Source organism: Clarias gariepinus, chromosome 24 (assembly GCF_024256425.1).
Source record: "Clarias gariepinus isolate MV-2021 ecotype Netherlands chromosome 24, CGAR_prim_01v2, whole genome shotgun sequence".
Lineage (NCBI taxonomy): Eukaryota > Metazoa > Chordata > Actinopteri > Siluriformes > Clariidae > Clarias > Clarias gariepinus.
The window spans coordinates 14,326,928-14,350,233 of NC_071123.1; the positions used below are offsets into that span (position 1 = coordinate 14,326,928).

The 23,306-nt window shown below is 37.8% G+C and overlaps 1 protein-coding gene across 1 annotated transcript; it reads left to right on the forward strand.

Moving 5' to 3' along the window:
* Window positions 1–325: 325 nt before the first annotated feature.
* Window positions 326–22,615, forward strand: zgc:63972 (protein CutA homolog). The gene is made up of 6 exons (XM_053484725.1): window positions 326–551; window positions 3,781–3,929; window positions 19,836–19,895; window positions 20,425–20,470; window positions 20,657–20,706; window positions 20,826–22,615. Exons 1-6 carry the CDS (start codon window positions 471–473, stop codon window positions 20,926–20,928), a joined length of 489 nt encoding a protein of 162 aa, XP_053340700.1. The 5' UTR covers window positions 326–470; the 3' UTR covers window positions 20,929–22,615.
* Window positions 22,616–23,306: the final 691 nt, after the last annotated feature.

Genomic DNA, 23,306 nt, shown 5'->3' on the forward strand with positions numbered 1-23,306 from the left:
TGGGAATACATGTTCTGTATATTCTGTATATATGATAATGATTTAGCACTACAACCCTACTGTACTGTAGGTAGTGCTGCAGGATTCTCAGACTGCATAACTATACACTACACACTGTTCCCTAAACTCTGGCGTAAGATTAACACTTTATAATACCACCAGAGTATATCAGGAATTTTTTTTTTATCTTTATTTTGCAGTGAGAAGGTTTACACTGTTCATCAGCGCTGAAATGTTTTTGTGCGCGTTGACTTCCGGTTTAAGATCTGCGATCCAATCAGCTTCGAGTCTTCATCCACCTGCCGGTCAGTGAGGTAACAGTAACTGAAACTGTTAGCGCCGCTTCAAGGTTTCAACAGAAATGTCGCGTGCACAGCTGTACTAGTCTGTTTCTTTTATTTAGCCGTTTTTTTTTTCTTCCGTCGCTGGAAGGTTAGCTGGTCCTGCAGTGTGTCGCTAAAGTTTACGGAATGGACTGGTTTTGTCCTCGGTGGCACACGGATCAGATTTCCCACAGCACCACTAGAGCTCGAGTTCTTGTCATTTTCTGGGTGAGTGATTCCCAACTTCTTTCCCATGACGGCTTGTGTTAGCGCAGGGCGAAAGTGTAAGGATGAATCAGCTTTTGAGATAATATTCGAATGGCTCTTTTTCATTCTCAGGAATTAAATGTATAAATAAATAAATAAATGAATAAGTGACAGTGCATTTTCAGCACTGCTCTGTACACAGTTGTGTAACAGACTCTGTTATTTGACCACCTTTAATATATTCAGTTCACCTAATACACAATACACAGGAAGGTATTTTAATTCATTACTTAAGTTGAATAGTAACATTTCCAAAGGTTAAAATAAATCTACTAAACATAGCATAATTAAAACATGCATAAAATATTATATATTAACAAAAACTACCTCACTATGACATCCTTATGTAATGGCAGAACCTCGTAGACACCAGATTTATTCCCACACTTGTTGTTATAATAAACTAGAGTTAGTACCTGTTGTCGGACAAAAAGTGTGTAGACAAAGGTAATAGGATAAAGCCAATAATAACATTATTAGCTTTACTATAACCAGTGATATCATTATTTCAGGTTGAAGCCCATGTACTTGTCTGCCTGTCTTTCTGTACATTTTAGTGCAGTTATCTTTTGTTCATTCTTTTGTTCATTTTTACATTTCTTATTGCTGCTGGTCTCTGAGAACTACAGTACCAAACAAATTCTGTTGTATCACAACAATGACAATAAAGTCTTCATCTTTAAAACTACTCAAGCATGTTAAAATTCACTTTTTAGTGCTGTTATTTCAGCGGTGAAATTCTTAAAATAAAGTTAATTGTTATAATTATTATCTGTTGGTGCAGGTGTTAGTTTGTTTAAGATTATTAAATACACCAGATAACTGCTTGTAAGGGCCATATTTCATTCTTGTGATTTGTTGTTGTGTTTATTTTATTTCAGTCTATTAGTTAAGCATTAAGCACTAAGTATCATACTTATAATTTGTATTGTGACATCATTTCATGAGTTGTTCTGTGACATCATCTCACAGTTATGTAGTTGCATGTCTATCACGCACATTAGTTGTTAGTTGTTGTTAAGACACGGAAGGATACAGAAAGGTGTGGAGCACACAAGCTTTTGATCGTGAGACAGTAAGCTAAAAGGAATACAGTAAAATGAGTGGTTGTAACTGTAATCTATCGAAGCTACAGAACACAGCAAGCGACTTGTCGTGACTACAGTGGATTTATGCAAGAAACTGTAACAACCATTGTACTTTGATGTTAAAAATAAACAAAAGACAAATAAATCAACGAAACGTCTGATGTCCAATGTACAGACAAAATCTTTCTTTTATTAATATAGATTATTGATATACTGTAGAAGTGTTCCAAATCACCGCAATAATGTTCTGTGTTGTTTGTTAGGTTAGTGTTGTTTGTTTGGGTACCGGAGTGCACTTGAGGTGCGCATGCGCATACAGTATGTGTATACAGTGTGTATATACGGTACTGTGCAAAAGTCTTGGGCACCATATTATATGCTGTACCAATTTTGTTATATAGTGTATGTTTATCATGTCTGCATAATTATGTACTAATTCATGTACAGCATGCTCAGTAAAACCTAACAACTATTTTACTTATAGTACTTTGCAAAAATCTTGGGCACATACAAAAATATGGCATAAGCAACAGATGCTTTTGAAACCATTTCTGCATAAAAGAAACTTCTATAAAGGGCAATAAACAGTAACACAATAAAGTGAAAACTCATTGCTTAAAATCAGTTGTTAGGTTTTACTGAGCTTGTTGGAGAATATGAGTTTTTCTGGTAAATTTGTCACACTCACTCCTTACTATTTTTATGCAAATCTCAGGAGCGTACATTGGGTTTTTTTGTTTGCATCTGAAAACTGGTTTGTCTTGTACGATATTTCTTTCTTTACAGCCATGCATATATTCTCCTGTAATGTTATTTATTTATTAATTTAAAAAATTAAAAAGCAAATGAGAACTAAGTAAACATACTTCCTCTGATGGGAATCTGATATCCTTTAGTCATCTATAACTGACCACAGGATCAAATGTTAGCCAGGCGGATCATGTTGGGAACATTACTGTACATGACAGTCATCCAAACATCTAGCTTATTACAACGTTAGATTATACCATAGATGTAGTAGGTTTTAATTAGTGACCAATTAAGCAATATAGGCAAACAAGGAACACAATGTTTTTTTTTTTAATGATTTACTTAACTCTCTTGTGCTGAGTAAATGAAGCATTTCAAAACCTCAGTTCTAAAGTAAAGTGTCACTGCAGACAAAGGTCATGTTTATTTACAATACTAAGTGCAGGCTTTTATTTACGGTTTTCAATGTTTTCTATGTTTTATTTCCAGAAAAATCTACCATTCAGCTGTTCCAACAGCTAAACAGAGGCTTGGTTAAGTTATCTAGCAACATTGCTATCCTTACTATGCTGCTAAAAGGCTACTGACAACTTTTCAGATTAAATAGTTTTTACCCTAAAAGCCCTCATGCCCACGGCTCTATCACAGCCATACAGACATTTAGGACACCTCAAGTGAGATAATGCTTAAGCAGCAGCTCTTGCACTGAGCGTCATGTAAGAAAACAGGCTGTCATCCACGGTATACTGGTTTGGAGTTAAATAATGAATATATTGAATCCCCACCCGCCTAAAAGGACTGAAATTAATTGGGCAAATTAATGTCATCATACAATAAACAGACCTTAATAGTCATTTAATTTGTGGGTTGCAATTTATTTTTGCAGTAAAAAAACTGCCTGAAGTCTGAAACTTTCAAGCGACACACAAGGACAAAACTGTGATACCTGAATATTTCATAATAGGATTATAAAATTATACATCACAGATTTTATAAAAGCAAAGAGTCCCTGCACAGAGATGATTCACATCACTAGATGCTAAGTTTCTTCAATAGGGATGCTCTGCACGTCCTTTAATTTAGTTGTCTTGTATTGCTTGTTGTTCTTGTTGTGTATTGCTTTCAGCAAGTATAATTCCTACAAACAGTTTGCTAATTCTCATTCTCCAATTTTTTCTTTGTTCCTGTAAAGCTATAAAATATGTTAAAAAAAAAAAAAGGCATATAAAGTTATGTTAAAAAGTATTTTTTACACCTTTTTACACCATAACCAATGTTCTTTGTTGACGTTCTTTCCTGAAAAATGAACAATGTACTGTATATTATAATCCATTTGGTATCATTTGTTTCAGACAATGATCCTGACCATGATGCTGTACCCAGTGATGTCAATGTTAGCTATTCAGATGTACACAGCCCTGAGTGGCAGTTACCTCGCTGGACATCATTCTGTATTGATCATCAACTGTCCTTCTGAGCAAACCGCTAAAGACATTGGCAGGTACACAGACATATGTGGATAGATTGGGTCAGACACGGATGACCATTATCTAACATACTGTAATTGAATTAATCAGTTTATAATAACAAATATATTAAATATATTAATTGGATAATTTACTAGCAGATGCGAAGTGAAACTGGCAAGCAAAACACAAGGACAAAAGAGAACAGTGATACCTAAATGCTTCATGATAGAATTATAAAATGGTACCTTAGATTTTATAAAATCAAAGAATCCCTGCACAGAGATTATTCAAGTGTGTAAGCACACTTTAAGCACACACGTATTTGCTTCATTAGGGTGAATTAAGTTATCCCAGTAGCAAAGAAAAGCAAAATGAACCATGGGTTAATGAATTGTCAAATACTGAAGCCATGTTTATTTAGCCTATAAAGCGAAATTTTATTAGCATCGTTCAAAAGCCATTGTCAACCGTTTAAATGTTTGCATGCCAGCAGCTTAAGTAAGCATAATTTATTCAACGATTTATACTGCTACATGATTTGGTAAAGCTATTTCAAATGTAAAAACGACAACACATCATTATGATACTTTCGATCTGTAAGCACTTTAAGTAACAAGTGCTAAACAATGTGAAAGACAAGTGCTAGACAAAGTACTAAAACAGCATGTGAAAACATCAAATTTTGGGGTTTTACCATGCAGGTGTTTTTACATGGAAGACAGAACAATGCACTGAAGCATGCAAAATCAGTGGCTATAGTTTCCTTTTTTTTCCTCATCAAACTGTCTCATATTCTGTGTGCTTAGCACCTAATTAGCCATATAGTGTTGTTAATGTTTTATTTGGTCTGAAGACTAACAGACTGGCATATTTTTTGATCATGTACAGTACTGTGCAAAAGTCTTGAGCCACCTCTTATTTCTTTATATTTTATTTTCAAAGTGCCAGACTTTCTTGAGGAATAGTTTTTCTGGCTTCCTGAAAGACTTTTTGGTTGACATTTTTGTCAGTTTTTGACTCAGATTTTCAGTCTAGTCCTGTACCTGAGCAGTTTCAGAGGACTGCTTTTTGTTTATTAAGCCAGAAAGGTAACTAATGAACCATTTAAAAGTTCATAAGTAAGGATAGTATAAAATAACATTTAACTTAAGGCATGAACTAGTGAGAAACAGTTGCAGATGATGACAGATGATCAGGCCGGTTATTAGTATACTGGTGATGCTAAATCCTGAGTGGTTGGAACAGAAAGGAGGGCAAATGAAGTGGCTGCTCAGGTTGTTACATAAACAACCCAACTTTTACAGTGTATTTTTGGGTACTTCGCAGCCTGCAACAGTAAAACCTTTGTTCCCATTTTTTTTATTTAATCTACAAAATTTGATTTCATTTAACGTTAAGAAATGAGGGGTGGGTTAAGACTTGCTTACTTATTAATTGATTATACTTACTGTATATCAAATATTTTTATTGTCCTGCCAAACTTCACTTAGCAAAAGAATGAATGGCAGAAAAAAATCTTCAATTAAAAAATACCTTATTTGTTTATTTTGGTTTTCAGCACATTATCTATTGATACTAAGAGGCTATTAGCTATTAGGTACAAAACTAATCATGAAAATGATTAACCAATTAAAAAATCAGATTGAAGACAGTAATGAAACCTCAAGAACATAAATAGAATTTTAAGTAATTTTCCAATTTCTCTTGCATCATTGTGTTCATTCTCAAGCTATACCATGCGCATACAAATGATATTTCATGATGTGTACCTGTAAATGAGGTGTGTGTGTGTGCGTGTGCGTGTGCGTGTGTGTGTGTGTGTGTGTGTGTGTGTGTGTGTGTAGAGAGAGAGAGAGAGAGAGAACACTGGTGTCTTTGACGTGAGATGTAGTTGCATGCCAAATGCTGGGAAGGCATTTAGAATTGGTAAATACCCTCCCTACTTAGACACAGACACTAAAAGCGATCACAGTGTTCATATAAATGATTAATGTATAATAAGGAATTTAGCCTGTTTCCTGTATTTGTAAGTAGTAAAATAAATTTTGCAGTTACATTTCTGCCTGATGGCTACAAAACCTCTCAACTGACACACAAGGACAAAACAGAAGTGTTTACTTTATGATGGTAAAGTAGCACAGGAAGGCAACATTTAAATATCGGTTAATCCAGAGTTGTAAAAGAAGCAAACAGGCATGAGACTACACATATTCACTGAGTCACCCTGATAACAGCTGGACACAGCAGAGGAAAACAACAATGAGAGGGCAGAGGTTTAGACAGGCGAAAGACACAAGTATATACAGTAGCTTTTATCACATTGGAATCATGACGTGAAGGGGACAGATTTCCACACAGTTTTTCATCCTCAAATATAGTTGCAGTCTAGTTGCAGTCCTTGGATGGTCCCATTGTTCTATGTGTTGGTCAATCCAATGATTGCTGTCAAACAAACTCTTTTATGAGGGCAGCAACCAGGTTAGTCATGACTATAGTAAGCTAAGGGGCCTTAGGCTTGGCAAAGTAATCAACATTTCTGGACTTGGGTAGTATTGCCACACCACCATTTATAAGTTTGGGTTGCTCTATGGATTATACTCTGTTCTGAATGTGACTGACTCTGGTCCACAGTTGGATATTACAGTACAAGAAACCTAAATGCCGAAACTCCTTTGTTGTAATATCTGCAACACTAAAGATTCTCTTAACAGGTGCAGAGGAAGCTGGTATGGCAAGATATTTACATGCAAGTTGAGCTAGGGTTGGAAAACAGCTTTGGTTTTCTTTCCAATAGACCAAAGGATCAGTATCCTCTGTAAGACAAGGGGTACTGAAGTACACAGGGACCTCATGTGGGGCTGTGTCAGCTGGCATAGCAGATGATTGGCTTTCCATGTAGGAAAACAATTTTGGGTGTTTCTTTGGTTGAGCACTGCCATTCATGGTTGCATTCCCTTTTGGGGAGGCAGACTCAACTTTTGCATTGAAAAGATTTTTGATTATTACCTGCTCTTCACCAATGCACCAGTCCAGCTTAAACCTTTGGATCGAGTGTGGCAGCCACCTGGAAGCATTCCATCTCTTTAAATTTTGTTAAATGGCTGTCAAGTGAGGATTGTACAGTTGACACAAACTTTTTATTACCGGTCATCTTCATGTTTTTGATAGCATGCCTTAAGCCCCTGACATAAGGGATGATGAGGCTGGAGGTTACTATTTTCTCAGCCAGGCCATTGTCTGTAGCCTCCTCACAAAGGGTTCCAATACCTCACAAAGCTCATGGATTATTTTCAGCTCATACAATGTCAGCTGGATGGGGCAATGGAGCTCAGCAAGTACATCACTTGGGACATTGAGAACAGACCTCAGCATCTCTAACTAGCTATTCCAGCGTGTGGCATTTGCAGGCTGAAGTTTGTGCCCTCCCTCTAGGGCGTCAGTAGCCAGTGTGGACTTGTGACAAAAAGAAACAAGTTTTTGGACCTTGCCCAATAAGTTTTTTATGGAGCCAGCCTCATCCATGGCATCACGAACCACAAGCTAAAGGGTGTGGACAAAGCATGAGCTTCTCTCTGGTGGGAAGTAGACCATCTCCTCTTCAACATTCACCACTTTAAAATCAGATGTGTCATCCGGGTCTTCTTCTTTACCAAGCAACTTGTATTGATGGGAAGAAGGTGAATGCCTTTACCATGTTGGAGGCATTATCAGTCACATTGAATGAGATTTTGTTCTGAATATTGTAATTTTGAAGAACTTAATGTAATTTTGTATGCCTCCCTTTAAAACGCTGACAGCTCAGCATTACACTTTGCAACATGAAATCTATAATGAAATGGCTAGTCATTTCTAAAAATGATTTCATTGATCGGTCTGACCAAAGATCTACTGTCAGGCAAATATACCCGTTTTTTCATCAGATTAATCAGATGAGATTTTATATAGTAGTAGCTAAGCACTGAGGGATAAGATCCTGGCTGAGAGCTCTTCGGGAGAGCATTGTGAAGGAGGGTTGGGCCAAATGCTAAATATTAACAAAATACTTATTTTCAACAGTGTAGAGAGGGAGGAGACCATTTGCAATATATGTAACAACACTGTCAGTCAGAGCAACTTGTTGTCTATTGGTTGGTGACCACTTAGCTGGAACTCCCTGTTTTAAAAGGATTACCATGATCTTCACTCTGGTTTGGCTGGATTGTGTAACTGTTGGTTTTAAAGTCCATCAAGATTTCCGGATGTTTCTTCTGTAAAAAAAAAAAAGTCCCTCAGATCAATCTTTAAGGGAACAAATTTTCTTAATTTACAAAAAGTCATAAGAAAAAAGAAAGCGTGCTTGCATGCTTTTGAACACATATCCAGTGTTGGGGGTAACTTGGGTATAACACAATATAATCACATTTGGCTGTAACTGAGTTATGTAACACATTAATGTTACTGTTGTGTTGTAAATTGAGGTGTGTTTAAGGCATTTATGAGCTAGTAGTATATGCCAGGCTCTTGTTATATTGCACTACTGTAATGAGTAGAGTAATTCAAGATTCAAGATTCAAGATTCAAATAACTTTATTAATCCCAGAGGGAAATTGCTTATGCTCGGTTACAGGTGCTCACAGTTGTTAACTAAGAAAGGTAATAAAGAATAAAGGTAATAAATAATAATAATAATAATCTTTAAAAAAAAGTTCTTAAAACAGTAAGTACCATAAGAATATGACTCAGGGCCACTTGTAAGTATTGCACAGTAATCTAGTATTGTTTATGTAATACTGTATTATTGTATGTAATCTTGTATTACATATTTTATTGGGAAGTAGTATTGCAGTAGTTATATTATTAATATGGTATGTGGTAATGTCCTGTTGTGTAACAGTTAGTAAAAAATCCACATACATGTGTGTATGAGTTACAGGAAAGAGTTGTAAATTTTTATGGCCGTTGGGAGAAATGATCTTCTGTGGCGCTCTGTGGAACACTTGATAGTAATCAGTCTCTGGCTGAAACTGCTCCTCTGTTCAGCAAAGACACTGTGTAGCGGGTGAGAAGGATTGTTCAAAATGGATTGTACTTTGGATAGAATCCTCCTCTTTGCTACTACATCCACAGAGTCAAGCTCCATGCCTAGCACCGATCCGGCCTTTTTAATTGACTTGTCCAGTTTGTTCTTATCAGACACCCTAATGTTACCACCCCAACAGACCACAGCATAAAAAATGACACTCGCCACAACGGTTTCATAGAACATCCGCAGAATGGTGTTACAGACGTTAAAAGACCTGAGCCTTCGAAGAAAATACAACCGACTCTGTCCTTTCTTGTAGAGTGTCGTTGTGTTGAGTGACCAGTCAAGTTTGTTGTCCAGATGGACTTCGAGATATTTGTATTCAGAGACTATGTCCACTGTCTCTCCCTTTACAGATATAGGAGTCACAGGGGTCTTGCTTCTCCTAAAGTCTACAACCATCTCCTTTGTTTTCCTGATGTTTAGTTGTAGGTGGTTACGCTCACACCAGGAAACGAAGTCATCCACCACAGACTGGTACTCAGAGGTGTCACCCTCCTTTACACACCCAACAACCACAGAGTCGTCAGAGAACTTCTGCAGGTGGCATGACTCTGAGTTATATCTAAAGTCAGATGTATATAGGGTGAAAAGAAACGGAGACAGTACCGTCCCCTGTGGAGCTCCAGTGCTGCAGATCAAAGTCTCGGACACACAGTTCTGTAGTCGGACATACTGGGGACGGCAGGTCAGATAGTCCATGATCCAGGAAACCAAGCGGGTGTCAATGTTTATGTTCATTAGTTTCTCCCCCAGTACTGCCGGTTGGATGGTGTTGAAGGCACTAGAGAAGTCAAAGAACATCATCCTTACTGTGGTCCTAGGCTTGTCAAGGTGAGAGTAGGTACGATGTAGCAGGTGTATTATGGCGTCATCGACTCCCATGAACGGCTGATAGGCAAACTAAAGTTAAGTTACTATCCATAGAGAATAACAAGTAAGATGATGCATTATGTTTTTTTAATTGAATGATGTGTATTACACATTCTTGAGTAGTGACCCCAACACTGATAATATCAAATATCAGTAGCATAATACCATCAAAAGATGGTTTTCAAAATAAAACACTGTCTGTCTGTTAACTTACTTGTAGATGGCTTTTAAAATTTGAAGTAGCCCTGATGGAGCCACAGACTGGAGCACTGCAGTGCTTGCATATGGCTCTGTAGATTCCTGGTGTTGGAATTGGTTCTTCAAAATGTACTAAATAACCTTTTGGGCCTGCTATTATTTTCCATGTTGCTGTTATTACAGGTGTTAAATCTATAAACGTTTGTAATCTAAAGTTGTAAGGAACTTCTGAAACTTAAAAAGTCCAGTGTTGACCATCAAATTGTGTAGAAAAGAAGCTTTCAAACAAATGTCCACCTCAAATTGTTCGGCAACCATTTTAAATAATTGGTTAAAGCAAAGCATTCTGGGATATGGAGTCACGTTCCATTGTGTTTCACAAAATTACAATTACAATAAATCAAACTTAATGTGTTCTGTGACTAGAGCTTTTAACATACATTGCTGGGGAAAACATTTCCTGTAATCTGTGAAAGTAGTTCAAACTAATATCATTTATAGAATATGTAATGAAATCATACCTGACATATATTGTAAAGCTTCATTGTTAAACACTTCACTTACGTATATGAATTTCTTTAAATTTGTAATTCTCCTTATTTTAATTCAATTTTAAATTGTAATTCTAGATCCTGTTTTTGACATCAATTCAAATTCAATTCAAATTCAAGAACTGAATTGGAATTTAGGAGTCATTCCCAATTCAATTCTAAATTGTGCACAAGCCTGACTGGCAGTAACCGGAGGAAATGGAGATTTGTCAAAAATCCGGTAGTATTATTAATACTACATCAGGGTGCCAAACAGTTGAGGTCTGGACAGATTCTCACAGAAGGAACAAGCAAAGAATATTTTATGTACCACTGAATACCTGCATAAAGGGATTTTCTTATCCACCATTGAACAGCAGTAAAAGAGTAATTTGCAAAAGAGAGCTAAAGAAAATGGATGAGGCTCAAAGGTGGGACAAAGTCATTGTTTGGCAAGTCACAAGTAAGTCTCAATTCATTGCCCTCAAGTCCCGAGTCAAGTCCCGAGTCGAGACAGGCAAGTCCCGAGTCAAGTCCCAAGTCAAAGCCAACAAGTCTCAAGTCAAGTCCAAAGTCCTACGGTTTGACTTTCGAGTCTTTTCAAGTCTTATTATCAGAAAAATAAAATGTATACAGATTATGTATGGTTGTAAGATCTGTATTTATTAAACAAACCTTTTTTATGAAAGAACATTGCTCAGATACATAAAAATACAAATGTTAGTAAATGCTAGTAGCAATGTAAAATGGTAGCACATATTCTCAATGAAGTAGGCTACTTCATACAAACAATACCGTTGTTTTCTTCACATAACATTAAAGAACTTTGCTCCCTACCTTGTGTGATACACTTACGTAGGCTACCTCATACAAACAATCTGGTGCTGTGTCGAAGTTGGCTCCCCCATCAGGAGGCGTTTTTTTAGCCCCACCCCCGTGATAAGGCCACAGGGAACGCGCATTTAGGAGAAGGCTCGCCCGCGAAGGGTTATGCGCGGACCACTGAGATTCTACGGAGTGCGGTAAAGAATAAAAAGGACAGTTAGTGTTTTTTAATCCCTGACGAACTCTAGCCAACAGGATGTGTTTCCCTTGTTATCTTGGACATATTTAGAATAATGAACCTCGGCTGAGTCACTTGTAGGCTGTAAACATGTCAGTATTTTGTCTGATATTTCATATCAAATATGCCTTTTCAGCAAAACCATAATGCCAAAATAGAGAGCCGTCAGATACAGTCTCAAGACATTAATAATAATAGTAATAATAATTATAATTATATATAAAAAATTATATTATAATATTAAATAATAATAAGTATTATTATAATTAAATATTATATAATAATACAGTAATAATTATAATAATAATAATAATTATTATTATTATTATTATGCGAGATAATAAGCATTTTATCCGTGTGATGTCAATTCACTAGGTCACATTATTTGAATAAACCCAAACTGCATATGAAAAAAATCAGCAAATCATGGGTAGTGTCTACCAGTGATTAAATATAAACAATACAGCGCATGTATTGACATGTTTTGGCCTTTACTGCGTTCCGTAGAAGCTCAGTGGTCCGCGCATATAGCCATTTTTTTCATAGCCAAACGAAGCTACCTTCGGTATCATTTCGCGAACTGGCGCGTGCACGTTGTTGTCACGTTGGATGCTGTCAAATCAAAAGAATCTACGGTACTTTGATTGGATGTCGTGCCGAATGCGCACATGCTCTCTGTCACACACACGCGCACAGACACATAAACAGAGATAGAGCGGACCGTGTTAACATATTTTTTATCTTTGGGCTTTTTATGGGAAGTAGCAAGTCTTTACAAGTCAATAGGCGCAAGTCCAAGTGAAAGTCCGAGTTATTTATGTTAAAGTCCAAGTCGAGTTGCAAGTTTTTTTATATTTTGTCAAGTCGAGTCTAAAGTCATCAAATTCATGACTCGAGTCTGTCTCGAGTCCAAGTCACATGACTCGAGTCCACACCTCTGATGAGGCTGAAATGGCACAACAAGCTGTGACAGATAGGATGTGACACACAGAGTAGGGTGGTACAGGTACTATCCACCTGATGTGAATTAATGTTATTTATTGAACTTGTTGAGGTCTTGCAGCACATAGCTTCTGTTTTTTTTTTTTTACTGTTTGCAATATTCAGTGCTTACAGTAGTTGATCAATTGGAATGGTTATTACCGTCGCGCTCACCGCCGCGTGAAAACGTCAGCGGCCAAAATAAATTAGTTGCATTTCAAAGTCATTCGTAAAATGGCCGCCAGGTGGCGCAAAGTGACATTTTCGCTCGTTGCCGTAAATACAACAGTGACCGTTATACAGCGTATCTCTGTATCTGTTTATTGTTATTTAAGTTCTGGATTATTTCAGGTACTTTAAACACATTGTTGGGTTGCTCATGTTGGCTCATATGAGATGTAGTTTACAAATGAACACCTGGTTGGGTTATTTTGACCCAACAACTGGTTTATTCATTATTCTTTCCTTTCTCCAAATATCAGCCTGCAGAATGTTTGAAATATTACTGTTATTGTGTCACAGGTGTAGTTTTAAGAGTTGTTTAGGCAGGAATGCCTGTGTATACAGCTCAAAACCTCCATCAGTTATTAAAGATAGCGGCTATTTAGAAAAAATGCCCAGTGATTTCTGAGCTTCAGGAAATCTCCCGGCGCTCTGCGCATAACACCGGACCAACTCATGTCGGAAAGAATTTATAAACGGTTTCTAAACGTGGGCTATTGTTTTTTTTTTACTTATAGTATTTGTTGATTTAATTTAAATGAGGTTTGGGCTCAGGACTTCAGAATCGTGATTCTCCTCTTTAATTTACTCCATAGTTTTAATCAGCGCTCAGCCGCATGCATTATGTTTTCCAGAGCGCACCGGCAGAAGTAGACTAATGATTATGAACGCGTCGGGAAAACAGCAAGCAGACTTTAAAAAAAAAACGTTTGCGTTCATTTTCTGACGTGCTCAAGTTCACCAAAAACAATACAGAGCAGCACAGCTTACAACACTTACAAAATCACAACACTTACAAAATCACAACGTTTTTTCGTTATTGTGAGTGCGCTTAAATAAAAGTTAAGTCTTATAAAGGCATGTAGTCTTATATAGTTTTATTATATAGTTTTTGCACATTAATCTGACAGCAGTTTTTTCAGCCTGTCACGGCGTGCGCCCAAATCAATATCGCTCCTCGCTCACTAGTTAGGCGGCCTCCCCTTCAGACATGCGAAGCAGCGGGACCGCAGAATTACACATGACTGGTGAGCTATCGTTACTATGGTTGCCCGGGCTTGCACCCCGCGCTATAAAAGGGTTTGTTGGGCTACAGTGGATTTTACTACGCGCTGTGTATGCAGCGCGCGTGCAACAACGCGGAAGTGCGGCATGCAAGCAGGGCAAATGGAACGCGCCCGGGGACTTCAAAGGAGCGAGAGGTGGGAGGGGGCCATCCGCGGAGAGCAGAGTCAGCGCGAGCAGACGGATGGCCATTGCACTCACACCGCGTAGTAAAATCCACTGTAACCCAACAAACCCCAATCATCACCAGCCGTGCCTTATTCCGTCATGTCATGTGGGCATTATAAGCTTTGTATTGAAAACTTCTAACTAAAAAGTGGCAGCTGGCACGCCTAAAAATAGACGCAGGTTATTTTTTTAATAGTCTAAATAAAAACCCTCCGATTTAATTTCCTATAGTCTAACCAGCGCTCAACCGCACGCATAGTTTTCCCGAGCGCGAGGAATTTTTTTGTGCTAAATAATGTTTATGCAGTATAAGAATTCCTATTAATCCTGGGTTGTTCTTTTAGTGTCACTATAGTGCTTTACAATGCCAGACAACATTCAAATACAAATGATTCACCCTCCCCAGGTGTGAATCGGCTGTTCTCACCTATACATTCAGAGAAACTGTAATGGACCTCTCCACACTTTAAAAACCACTTGAATCTGAGGCTCTTCTGGAGACTTTCAGTGATTTCAATTTGTGTAATTTTAATCTCCTGGATTCTAGATTCTAAAGTTGACATTGTTACCTTTTTTAATCATTGGAATGGAAGAACTTGTTATTTTCCTTATGATAGCATAAATTGCATTGTTTTTAATCAGTCTATACACAATAATATTATTTGGTATTTATTTATTTATTTATTTATTTATTTTTTAAACGGGTATGGGGGCTATCTTGGTTCATTAATCTCCGTGCCTGGTTTAGTATTCAGTGCGCATCTGTTATATTACAACTATCATAACACTCAAATACCTTTTATTGGGGGTTAAGTGACTGATGTGCCTAACATTTTTCAGCTGAGCCTTTGTTTCACTGAATAATCAACCACCGCGACAACCCCCTCTCTCTCTCACACACACACACACAGAGCCGACCAAATCATTAGCACGTCCCTCCCCCAAACAGCACAGACATTAACTTACACCTGAACTGAGTTGTTTGAGTAACATGGGTCGAACCCGTTACAAATCATAACAGTCTATTGCATTTCATTCTTATAATAACGCAAAAACACAAGCAGGGCGGAATGACCGACATCAGCTGACGCAGTAGAACGTCCTAACACTGTTTTAATTTTATGGTAATTTATTTCAGTTAATAAATCTACTATAAATTTAAAGAACACAAGAAATAAGATGACACAAATCCATACACGCTTTTTTTCTAATTACAAGTGATAGAATCAAAAGGCTCACTGTGTTAACATTTATTGTGCTTAAATTTGATCCTAATAAGATTTGATTTAATTTAAATTCTAGAACAGTGGCAGCTGGAACACCTAAAACAGATGCAGGATTATTTTTTTATAATCTAAATAAAATGCTGTTTTAAACGTGGGCTATTGTTATTTACATGCAATATTTGTTAATTTAATTTAAATGGGGTTTGGTCTCCGGAATGTTGAGCATCAGGATCCTCTTCTTTACTTTCCTACGTGGAATCAGCGCTTAATCGCACGCATTAAGTTTTGTAAATTCGTTTAATGTTTAATAGTAAATAATGACCCCCGTTGCGCTGTACCACCGCTCGGAAAACCTTATGAAATACAAGTTTAGGACAATTATGATGATCTGCCACGGCGTGCGCGTGTGATGGGTGTACGCCCAAATCTACTATAACTACTCCCTCACTCCGTAGGCTCCCTGAATAGGCACCAAAGGGACGGGAGCCGCCTATTTGTGCCGGCTGGCGATAATTAACGTTAATATGATCTCGGGCTTGCTCCGCATTATAAAAGCAAGGCGCGGAGGTTTGTCTGAGGTCTGGGAAGTACGTGATGTAATGGAGAATATGAAAGAAGCATGTCAGTGGGGAGATGTGACGCGCCCCGGGGACTTTAAACAAGGACATTAGAATTCCGCCCTTTGATCTCCGCGCTGAGGACAGCGCGAGAAAGAGCTGCGCGAGCTCCCGCGGCATCTTCACTCCCGCACCGCGCCCGCCCTCGCAGCCCCGCTGCCGAAGAGGAAAAGTGTGGTTAGGTTTTTGCGTCAGCGAGAACTCGCGCCGGCCATCGACAGCGGGAGAAGCGCCGTCACGAGGGAGCGTGCAGGAGCGCTGCCTCCGCGTGCTCAGTTCTGCCACTCGCACCAACACTTATCGTCAGCTGTGTGCCCGCATGCCAGTGTGGCACAGCCCCCGGAACTGCACATGCACAACCTTTATCCCATTCTTTCCATTCTCCCTCCTTCAACACTTTCCTTTCCCATTTTGCCTAAATAAATTACCCTTTTCCCGTAAGACCTCTCCTCGTGTCCGTGCTTTATGGTGCCGCCCGTGCAACATGGGTCGAATCCGTTACAGATCATAACAGTCTACTGCATTTCATTCTTATAATAACGCACAAACACAAGCGGGGCTGAATGACCAACATCAGCTGACGCAGTAGAACGTCCTGACAATGTTATAATTTTTATGGTCATTTATTTTAGTTAATAAATCTACTATAAATTTAAAGAACACAAGATATAAGACGACACAAAACCCTACACGCGTCTTTTCTAATTACACGTGATAAAATTTAAAGGCTCACTGTGTTAACATTTATTTTGTTTAAATTTGATCCTAATAAGATTTAATTTAATTTAAATTCTACATTTGTATCGTCATTTTAGTTCTGTGATTATAAATTTGTTTAACTACAATGTTTTACTTGATTTTATCCGCTACTACGTGCAGTTCTAAAACTCGCATGAGGCGTCAGTCTGTAGTTATATAGCGCCACTCAACGGTAAAAGCCAGCAAACGCACAAAGCCAAACGGTACCGCCGAGCGCGGCGACGGTAGGACCTACAGTCCGATTGATTAACCACTGTATGACGCAAACACAAATCCTTCTGGCGGTACAGACATGATACAATTTATAGCCCCACTGCAGACGAAACCAATCTACACTCACCTTAAGGATTATTAGGAACACCTGTTCAAATTCTTATTAATGCAATTAAGAAAGAAAGAAAGGTGATTTAAGTAATTTTGAGTGTGGCATGGTTGTTCGTGCCAGACGGGCTGGTCTGCGTATTTCACAATCTGCTCAGTTACTGGGATTTTTATGCACAACCATTTTTAGGGTTTACAAAGAATGGTGTGAAAGGGGAAAAACATCCAGTATGCGGCAGTCCTGTGGGCGAAAATGCCTTGTTGATGCTAGAGGTCAGAGGAGAATAGGCCAACTGATTCAAGCTGATAAAAGAGCAACTTTGACAGAAATAACCACTCGTTACAACCGAGGTATGCAGCAAAGCATTTGTGAAGCCACAACACGCACAACCTTCAGGCGGATGGGCTACAACAGCAGAAGACCCCACCGGGTACCACTCATCTCCACTACAAATAGGAAAAAGAGGCTACAATTTGCACAAGCTCACCAAAATTGGACAGTTGAAGACTGGAAAAATGTTGCCTGGTCTGATGAGTCTCGATTTCTGTTGAGACATTCAAATAGTAGAGTTATAATTTGGCGTAAACAGAATGAGAACATGGATCCATCATGCCTTGTTACCACTGTGCAGGCTGGTGCTGGTGGTGTAATGGTGTGGGCGATGTTTTCTTGGCAAACTTTAGGCCCCTTAGTTCCAATTGGGCATCGTTTAAATGCCACGGGCTACCTGAGCATTGTTTCTGACCATGTCCATCTTTTTATGACCACCATGTACCCATCCTCTGATGGCTACTTCCAGCAGGATAATGGACCATATCACAAAGCTCGAATCATTTCAAACTGGTTTCTTGAACATGACAGTGAGTTCACTGTACTAAAATGGCCCTCACAGTCACCAGATCTCAACCCAATAGAGCATCTTTGGGATGTGGTGGAACGGGATAAATCTCCATCAACTGCAAGATGCTATCCTATCAATATGGGCCGACATTTTTAAAGATTCAACCCTGCTAAATCAATGTCACGTAGAATTAAGGCAGTTTTGAGACAGAAGAGAGTCAAACACTGTATTAGTATGGTGTTCCTAAAAATCCTTTAGGTGAGTGTATAGGCAACAGTAATACACTCTAATCAAACTTCACAAACACATCACACTGTGTTCTATCTATGTAACAGCTGACGGCTCTATGACATTACAAGACCTTATATATCACTTCAAATGGGTAATTTTCAACAGCAACAACTCCCTATGGGAACGCAGCCACTAGAAGCAGAACTGTAGGACAATAGAGAACTTTATTCCCTAGCCAACACCCACCAACAGCAGATCTCCTTAAGCTCTCACTATGTAGTGCACAGGTTCAAAGAGTCCTTAGTGAAACAAAGAAACAGATTTGTAAAAGCAAAGTTTTGGGATATGATGCATAAAATGAAGGACAAGGGGGACAAACTCTACTTAAGCACTCTACTTGCCACAAAACTTGCCTTCCTAAATTTCAAGCAAAACATCACGAAAAACCACTAAAGTTGCACTCTGATAATACAAAACCATATATACCAGCCCTTCCCAACAGGAAGAGCAAGTCCATTGATACTTCTGACAGGACAGACAAGATTTATCATCAGTTCATAATACACTACCCCCATATAGTTCTGTTTTTGCATTAGGAAACATACCACACTCATGATTATGTTCAGGCAAAGCATGGAGTATAGTGATCCCAGCAATTACTGACCTTTACTAAGTACAGACCGTTGTCTTTGTAAAACCATATAGAAGATGGTTGATAACTGTTTTGTCTGGAAACTAGGAGCTGACAATTAAATAAATGGCCTCCTGTGTGGGGTTAGACAGGCTAGAGGCACACAAGATTCAATTCAACTACGTTCAGTTTTATTTGTACAGTGGAACCTCGAAATGCGAGTAACGCGGTTTGCGAGTGTTCCGCAAGACGAGCAAAGATATGTAATAAATTTTGACTTGAAAAATAAGCAAGTCTTGGTTTACCACTACCGAGTATCATGTATCATGCATGCACTTCTTGTTTTGCCGCCGAGCGCCACGTGATCACAACTGAGCCAACAGTTTTTCTCCCTCTTGCACTGCGGAATTGTGGGTAATCGTCTCCCCTGCTGGGTCTTAGTGCGCATCTCTTACTGGTATAATCAACATCCGTGAATGCATGTACTGTTCACTATAACACTGTGACCACATGTGTGTGCATGTAGAACATTATTTTATTTTGTGTTTGTATGTGTGTGTATACAGCGTGTGTAAAGCAAAAGCAAGTCTCATTAGAGAGGTTAAAAATCCATTTTCTCTCTCTGTATCAGTCTGCTCTTTGTGCCCGTTCACACACACACTCCTCCTCCTCTCGCCTTCTCTCTCTCACACACACACACACACACACACACACACACACACACACACACACACACACATCTCCTCTTCGCCTTTACACACACACTTTCGCTCTCTCTCTCTCTCTCTCTCTCTCTCTAATGGAAACACTGCCTCGTCGCGATTCTTTTTAAAGGTAAAGTGCAGGTTAATTTGTTTTATTTTTACTTTACATCAGTGATTCAGTTAGTCTGCACTCACCCATTAGAGAGATTTCATATTTATTTTCCCGATAAAACAGTGTTTACGTTAGTGTGTGCGCAGTAATCAAAAAATGTAGAAAAAGTTATGCGCTGTGAATACTTTCTGGAAGCACTGTATGTGTGTACAGTATATATATTTTGTGTGTGTGTGTTTTGTGGCCTGTTGTGGACTTGCTGTGGGTACTCAGCATCAGGATTATAGTAAATATCAAGGATAAATTAATAAATTATTCTTATTTCTCTCTCAGATACATCATGGAGAAAAGAATGGCAGCATCTGTGAATATTCTCCCCCGCACATCCACCATGTAAGATTAAACTGTTGTTTTTACATAAACCTACGGTACACACCCCAGCTGTAAGTGAACCAAATGTGAAGCTTTGACAAAAACATCAGGATCGTCTCACGTCAGCATGTGTCATCATTACACTTTTCTCTGTATCCACAACTTCGCCACTTCACTAAACAGAACCTTTATTAGGAAGCACAGGTGTGCATTAGCTATCTCAGTTTTAAAAAATATTTTTTTGTTTAAAAAAAAAAAAATGGAACTGGCTATATGGCCATCCAGGAAAGAAAAGGGTTCAATTTAAACCAAATCCACTATATCTTTGAAAGAACTCGCATCATGTAAAAACCCTTGAACAAATTCCAGTGGGGTTTTCACAGTTGCATTTAGCTTGAGATAACATATAGGCTGTTTTATCGCAGTCGGCCCATGGAAAGAGAAGATATGCTACTTTGAAATTCAAATGGAAAAGGCCCTTATATCATATAAAATCAACCTTGAAAAAATTTAGTGGTGCTAAATGCTAAATATTATTTGTGTTCATAAGGTTTTACTGGAAAGGGGCAATTCAAGAATCATCTGAAACTCTTCTGGTATGTAAACTTTTTAATAAATCTTTTGAGATTCATGTTGTGATGATGGTGGAAAGGTTCCACTGCCCATAACATGAAACAAAATAATGTTGATCATTCAAAATAAATGCGTAATAAAATAAATAAAAAATAGACAAATATTATTACAAAAGTACAAGTATACATATCTACATTCCTGTTGTTCAGCTTGTGAGGACCAGAACTTCTGTGATTCAGCGGCTGTCTGATTTTGTTAAGTAAGTGAATTTCATATGAATTAAAAGCATGCATTAATACAAAATCTGTTACAAGAATTTCAAAATATTCATTCAAAATATAATTTTAGATTCTCATGCCAGTCTGTTTCTGTCTGTAGAACCATACATCCATATGAAACTCCAGAAATCTTCAGTTTTCCCATGCAAGATGGAAGTCACTCTTACTTGAAATGGATAGATGATGCAGTTCCTGATGTATAACTCAATCATTGTCTATCATCATATAAACGTACTTTCCTACTGGTTGGACAACATTTAGCACTGGTCGTTACAACAGGTGCTATTTCCTGGATAAAGAAATTTTGGTCAAGCTGGCAGTTAAATAAAAAAAAAAAAAAAAAAAAGATGAACCTATCAGCAAATGGCTAAGTGAAAGCAAAGTGGTGCAGTAGGAAAGAGTTTTGCCCTATCTTTGTGAGATCACGGGTTCAAACCATGGCCATGTGTGGCCATAAAAGAGAGCGCAGTTGGCTCTGCACGCTCAAGCATGTTCAGCTGCCCAGTGACTTTGCATGAGCAGAAGTTTAAAATGTTGTGCAAGCTTTCTCTGTCTTACAGGACTCTAAGCATTTAAGAACTGTTCTTTAATAACTACCAAATATTAACGCTCATGCTATGACTAAGTTGGAAGAAAACTGGATAAAAAATTAAACATGGGAGAATTTAAGAATGCATGATATTAAACATACATATAAATTACTTGGTAACCAAAGATTACATGAATAAAAATGACCTGCACTTGAGTGAGATAGGTGAGATAAGTGAGTGATCAACTTTATTATTTAAACCCTAGTTACAGTAATGAAACTACTGTAAAACATTCTTTAGTGTACTTCACACTGACTAAAGCATACACATACAGTATACAGAGAAACACAATAAATGTAACTAGCTATCACCATCCCGTTATCAGTATCTCTTTATCTTATGCAACTTTAGGTGTGAATGACAGTATAATTTGACAGCAAGGATAAAGCTGATAGTTATTATTCCCAAATTTCTGCAGAAAAAAACAAATAAATGCATTCACAGTTCAGAAAGAATAACAATAATGATAAAAAAACTTCACCACTCCTGAATCCATTTAACTTTCCTTTTTCTTACTCTTTGTATTTTCATTGGTTTATATCTCAGCCTCTTAGTGTGTTAGCAGACTTGATTAATACCTAATGTTAAGTCAGGATAGGATTTTACAAACACCCGACATACTGTAGCACTTTTTGTGAATTACTATTATAGGATTATCAAGAAAATCACTCATGACTCATGATTATGAGCAGCTCAGGAATTTACATAAATGCAGATTTTACCAAGATTGAGATTTTTTTTGTGTGTGTTTTCAGAATTTATGGCAAAGGCAGCATTTTTAGCGTATCATGCCATGAACGTATGACACCCTTAAATGGCTTAGAATTCCCTTTAATTCCTCTCGCCTTTGTACACATATGAAGAGATTTTTATTTAGTCTACTTTACTGTATGCTTGTGACTACTGTATGGTCAGAGTTACAGGTTAGGCTTTTCCTCCAAACCTGATCATATTCTCTTAAAAGAGCTCTCAGGGGTATTACAATGTATGAGAAGTGTATAAATGTGGTGGAGTGGATTGCTAACTAAATCCTAGCTCATTATGCTGAGTAGTGAGCATGGCCGAGTGATTTTATTAGCATCTGCCTTGGGCTTGCCTGAAGCTGACCTACTGCAATCAAAAATCTTTAGAAAGGGACAACGTTTAAAAATTAATTTTCTTTTTACCCACCAAATTATCTAGCAACACAATGTGGAAATTTTCAGATCAGGACAAAATAATTTTTTAATTCTTTCTTAGTATTCGTTGGGGACATCATTAAGTAAGATCATTGATTAAGATGTTAGACTATTGCATATATATATATTAGTGCTGTCAATCGATTAAAAAAAATTAACTAATTAATCGCACAATTTTTTGCAATTAATCGTGATTAATCACAATTAAAAGACTGAAACTTTTTGAATATGTAAATGTAAATAATTAATGTAAACTCAAGACAATGAAACTATTTAAATTCAAATATGATTGTTTATTGGAATTTTTGTTTAACTTGTAACACAGATTTTCTCATGTAAACAACATACCTGCAATAAACCATCAATATTCTCCAAATTAACTGTTGGCTTGAAAGCCATATTTATTACAGAAATAAAAACACAGGTATGTGCTATTTGTGTCATTTGAATTTCAAAACAATCAATGCAATTTACATTGGCGAGGCCCTGTAGAGATTGTTTCGGTGGGGTGTTTTGCTTTTAAGTGATATGTCAAAGACGAATTACTTCTCTGGTATTTAAATTCGGCTTTGCAAAATGTACAGATTACTTTTGTTTTATCCACAGAACCATCCGGCAGAGTTTTATACTGAAACTTTCTGTCTAAAAGTCCTTTCTTGGTCTTATCCATACTTCTTTGCACGTTGAACACACGTCGGCCACAACAGGAAACAAAAAAAACTGCAACCGCGTTAATTGCGTTAAATTTTTTTAATGCATTAAATATTTCAAATTAATCGCATGCGTTAACGCACTAATTTTGACAGCACTAAT

What these genes read in the sequence shown, in the direction of transcription:
- zgc:63972 (XM_053484725.1), top strand. Translation starts at nt 471, where the DNA reads ATGGACTGGTTTTGTCCTCGGTGGCACACGGATCAGATTTCCCACAGC. An exon ending in ACCGCTAAAGACATTGGCAG is followed by an intron (nt 3,930 to 19,835) that starts GTACACAGACAT and finishes TTTCTCTCTCAG; the next exon opens with ATACATCATGGAGAAAAGAA. An exon ending in CGGCTGTCTGATTTTGTTAA is followed by an intron (nt 20,707 to 20,825) that starts GTAAGTGAATTT and finishes TTCTGTCTGTAG; the next exon opens with AACCATACATCCATATGAAA.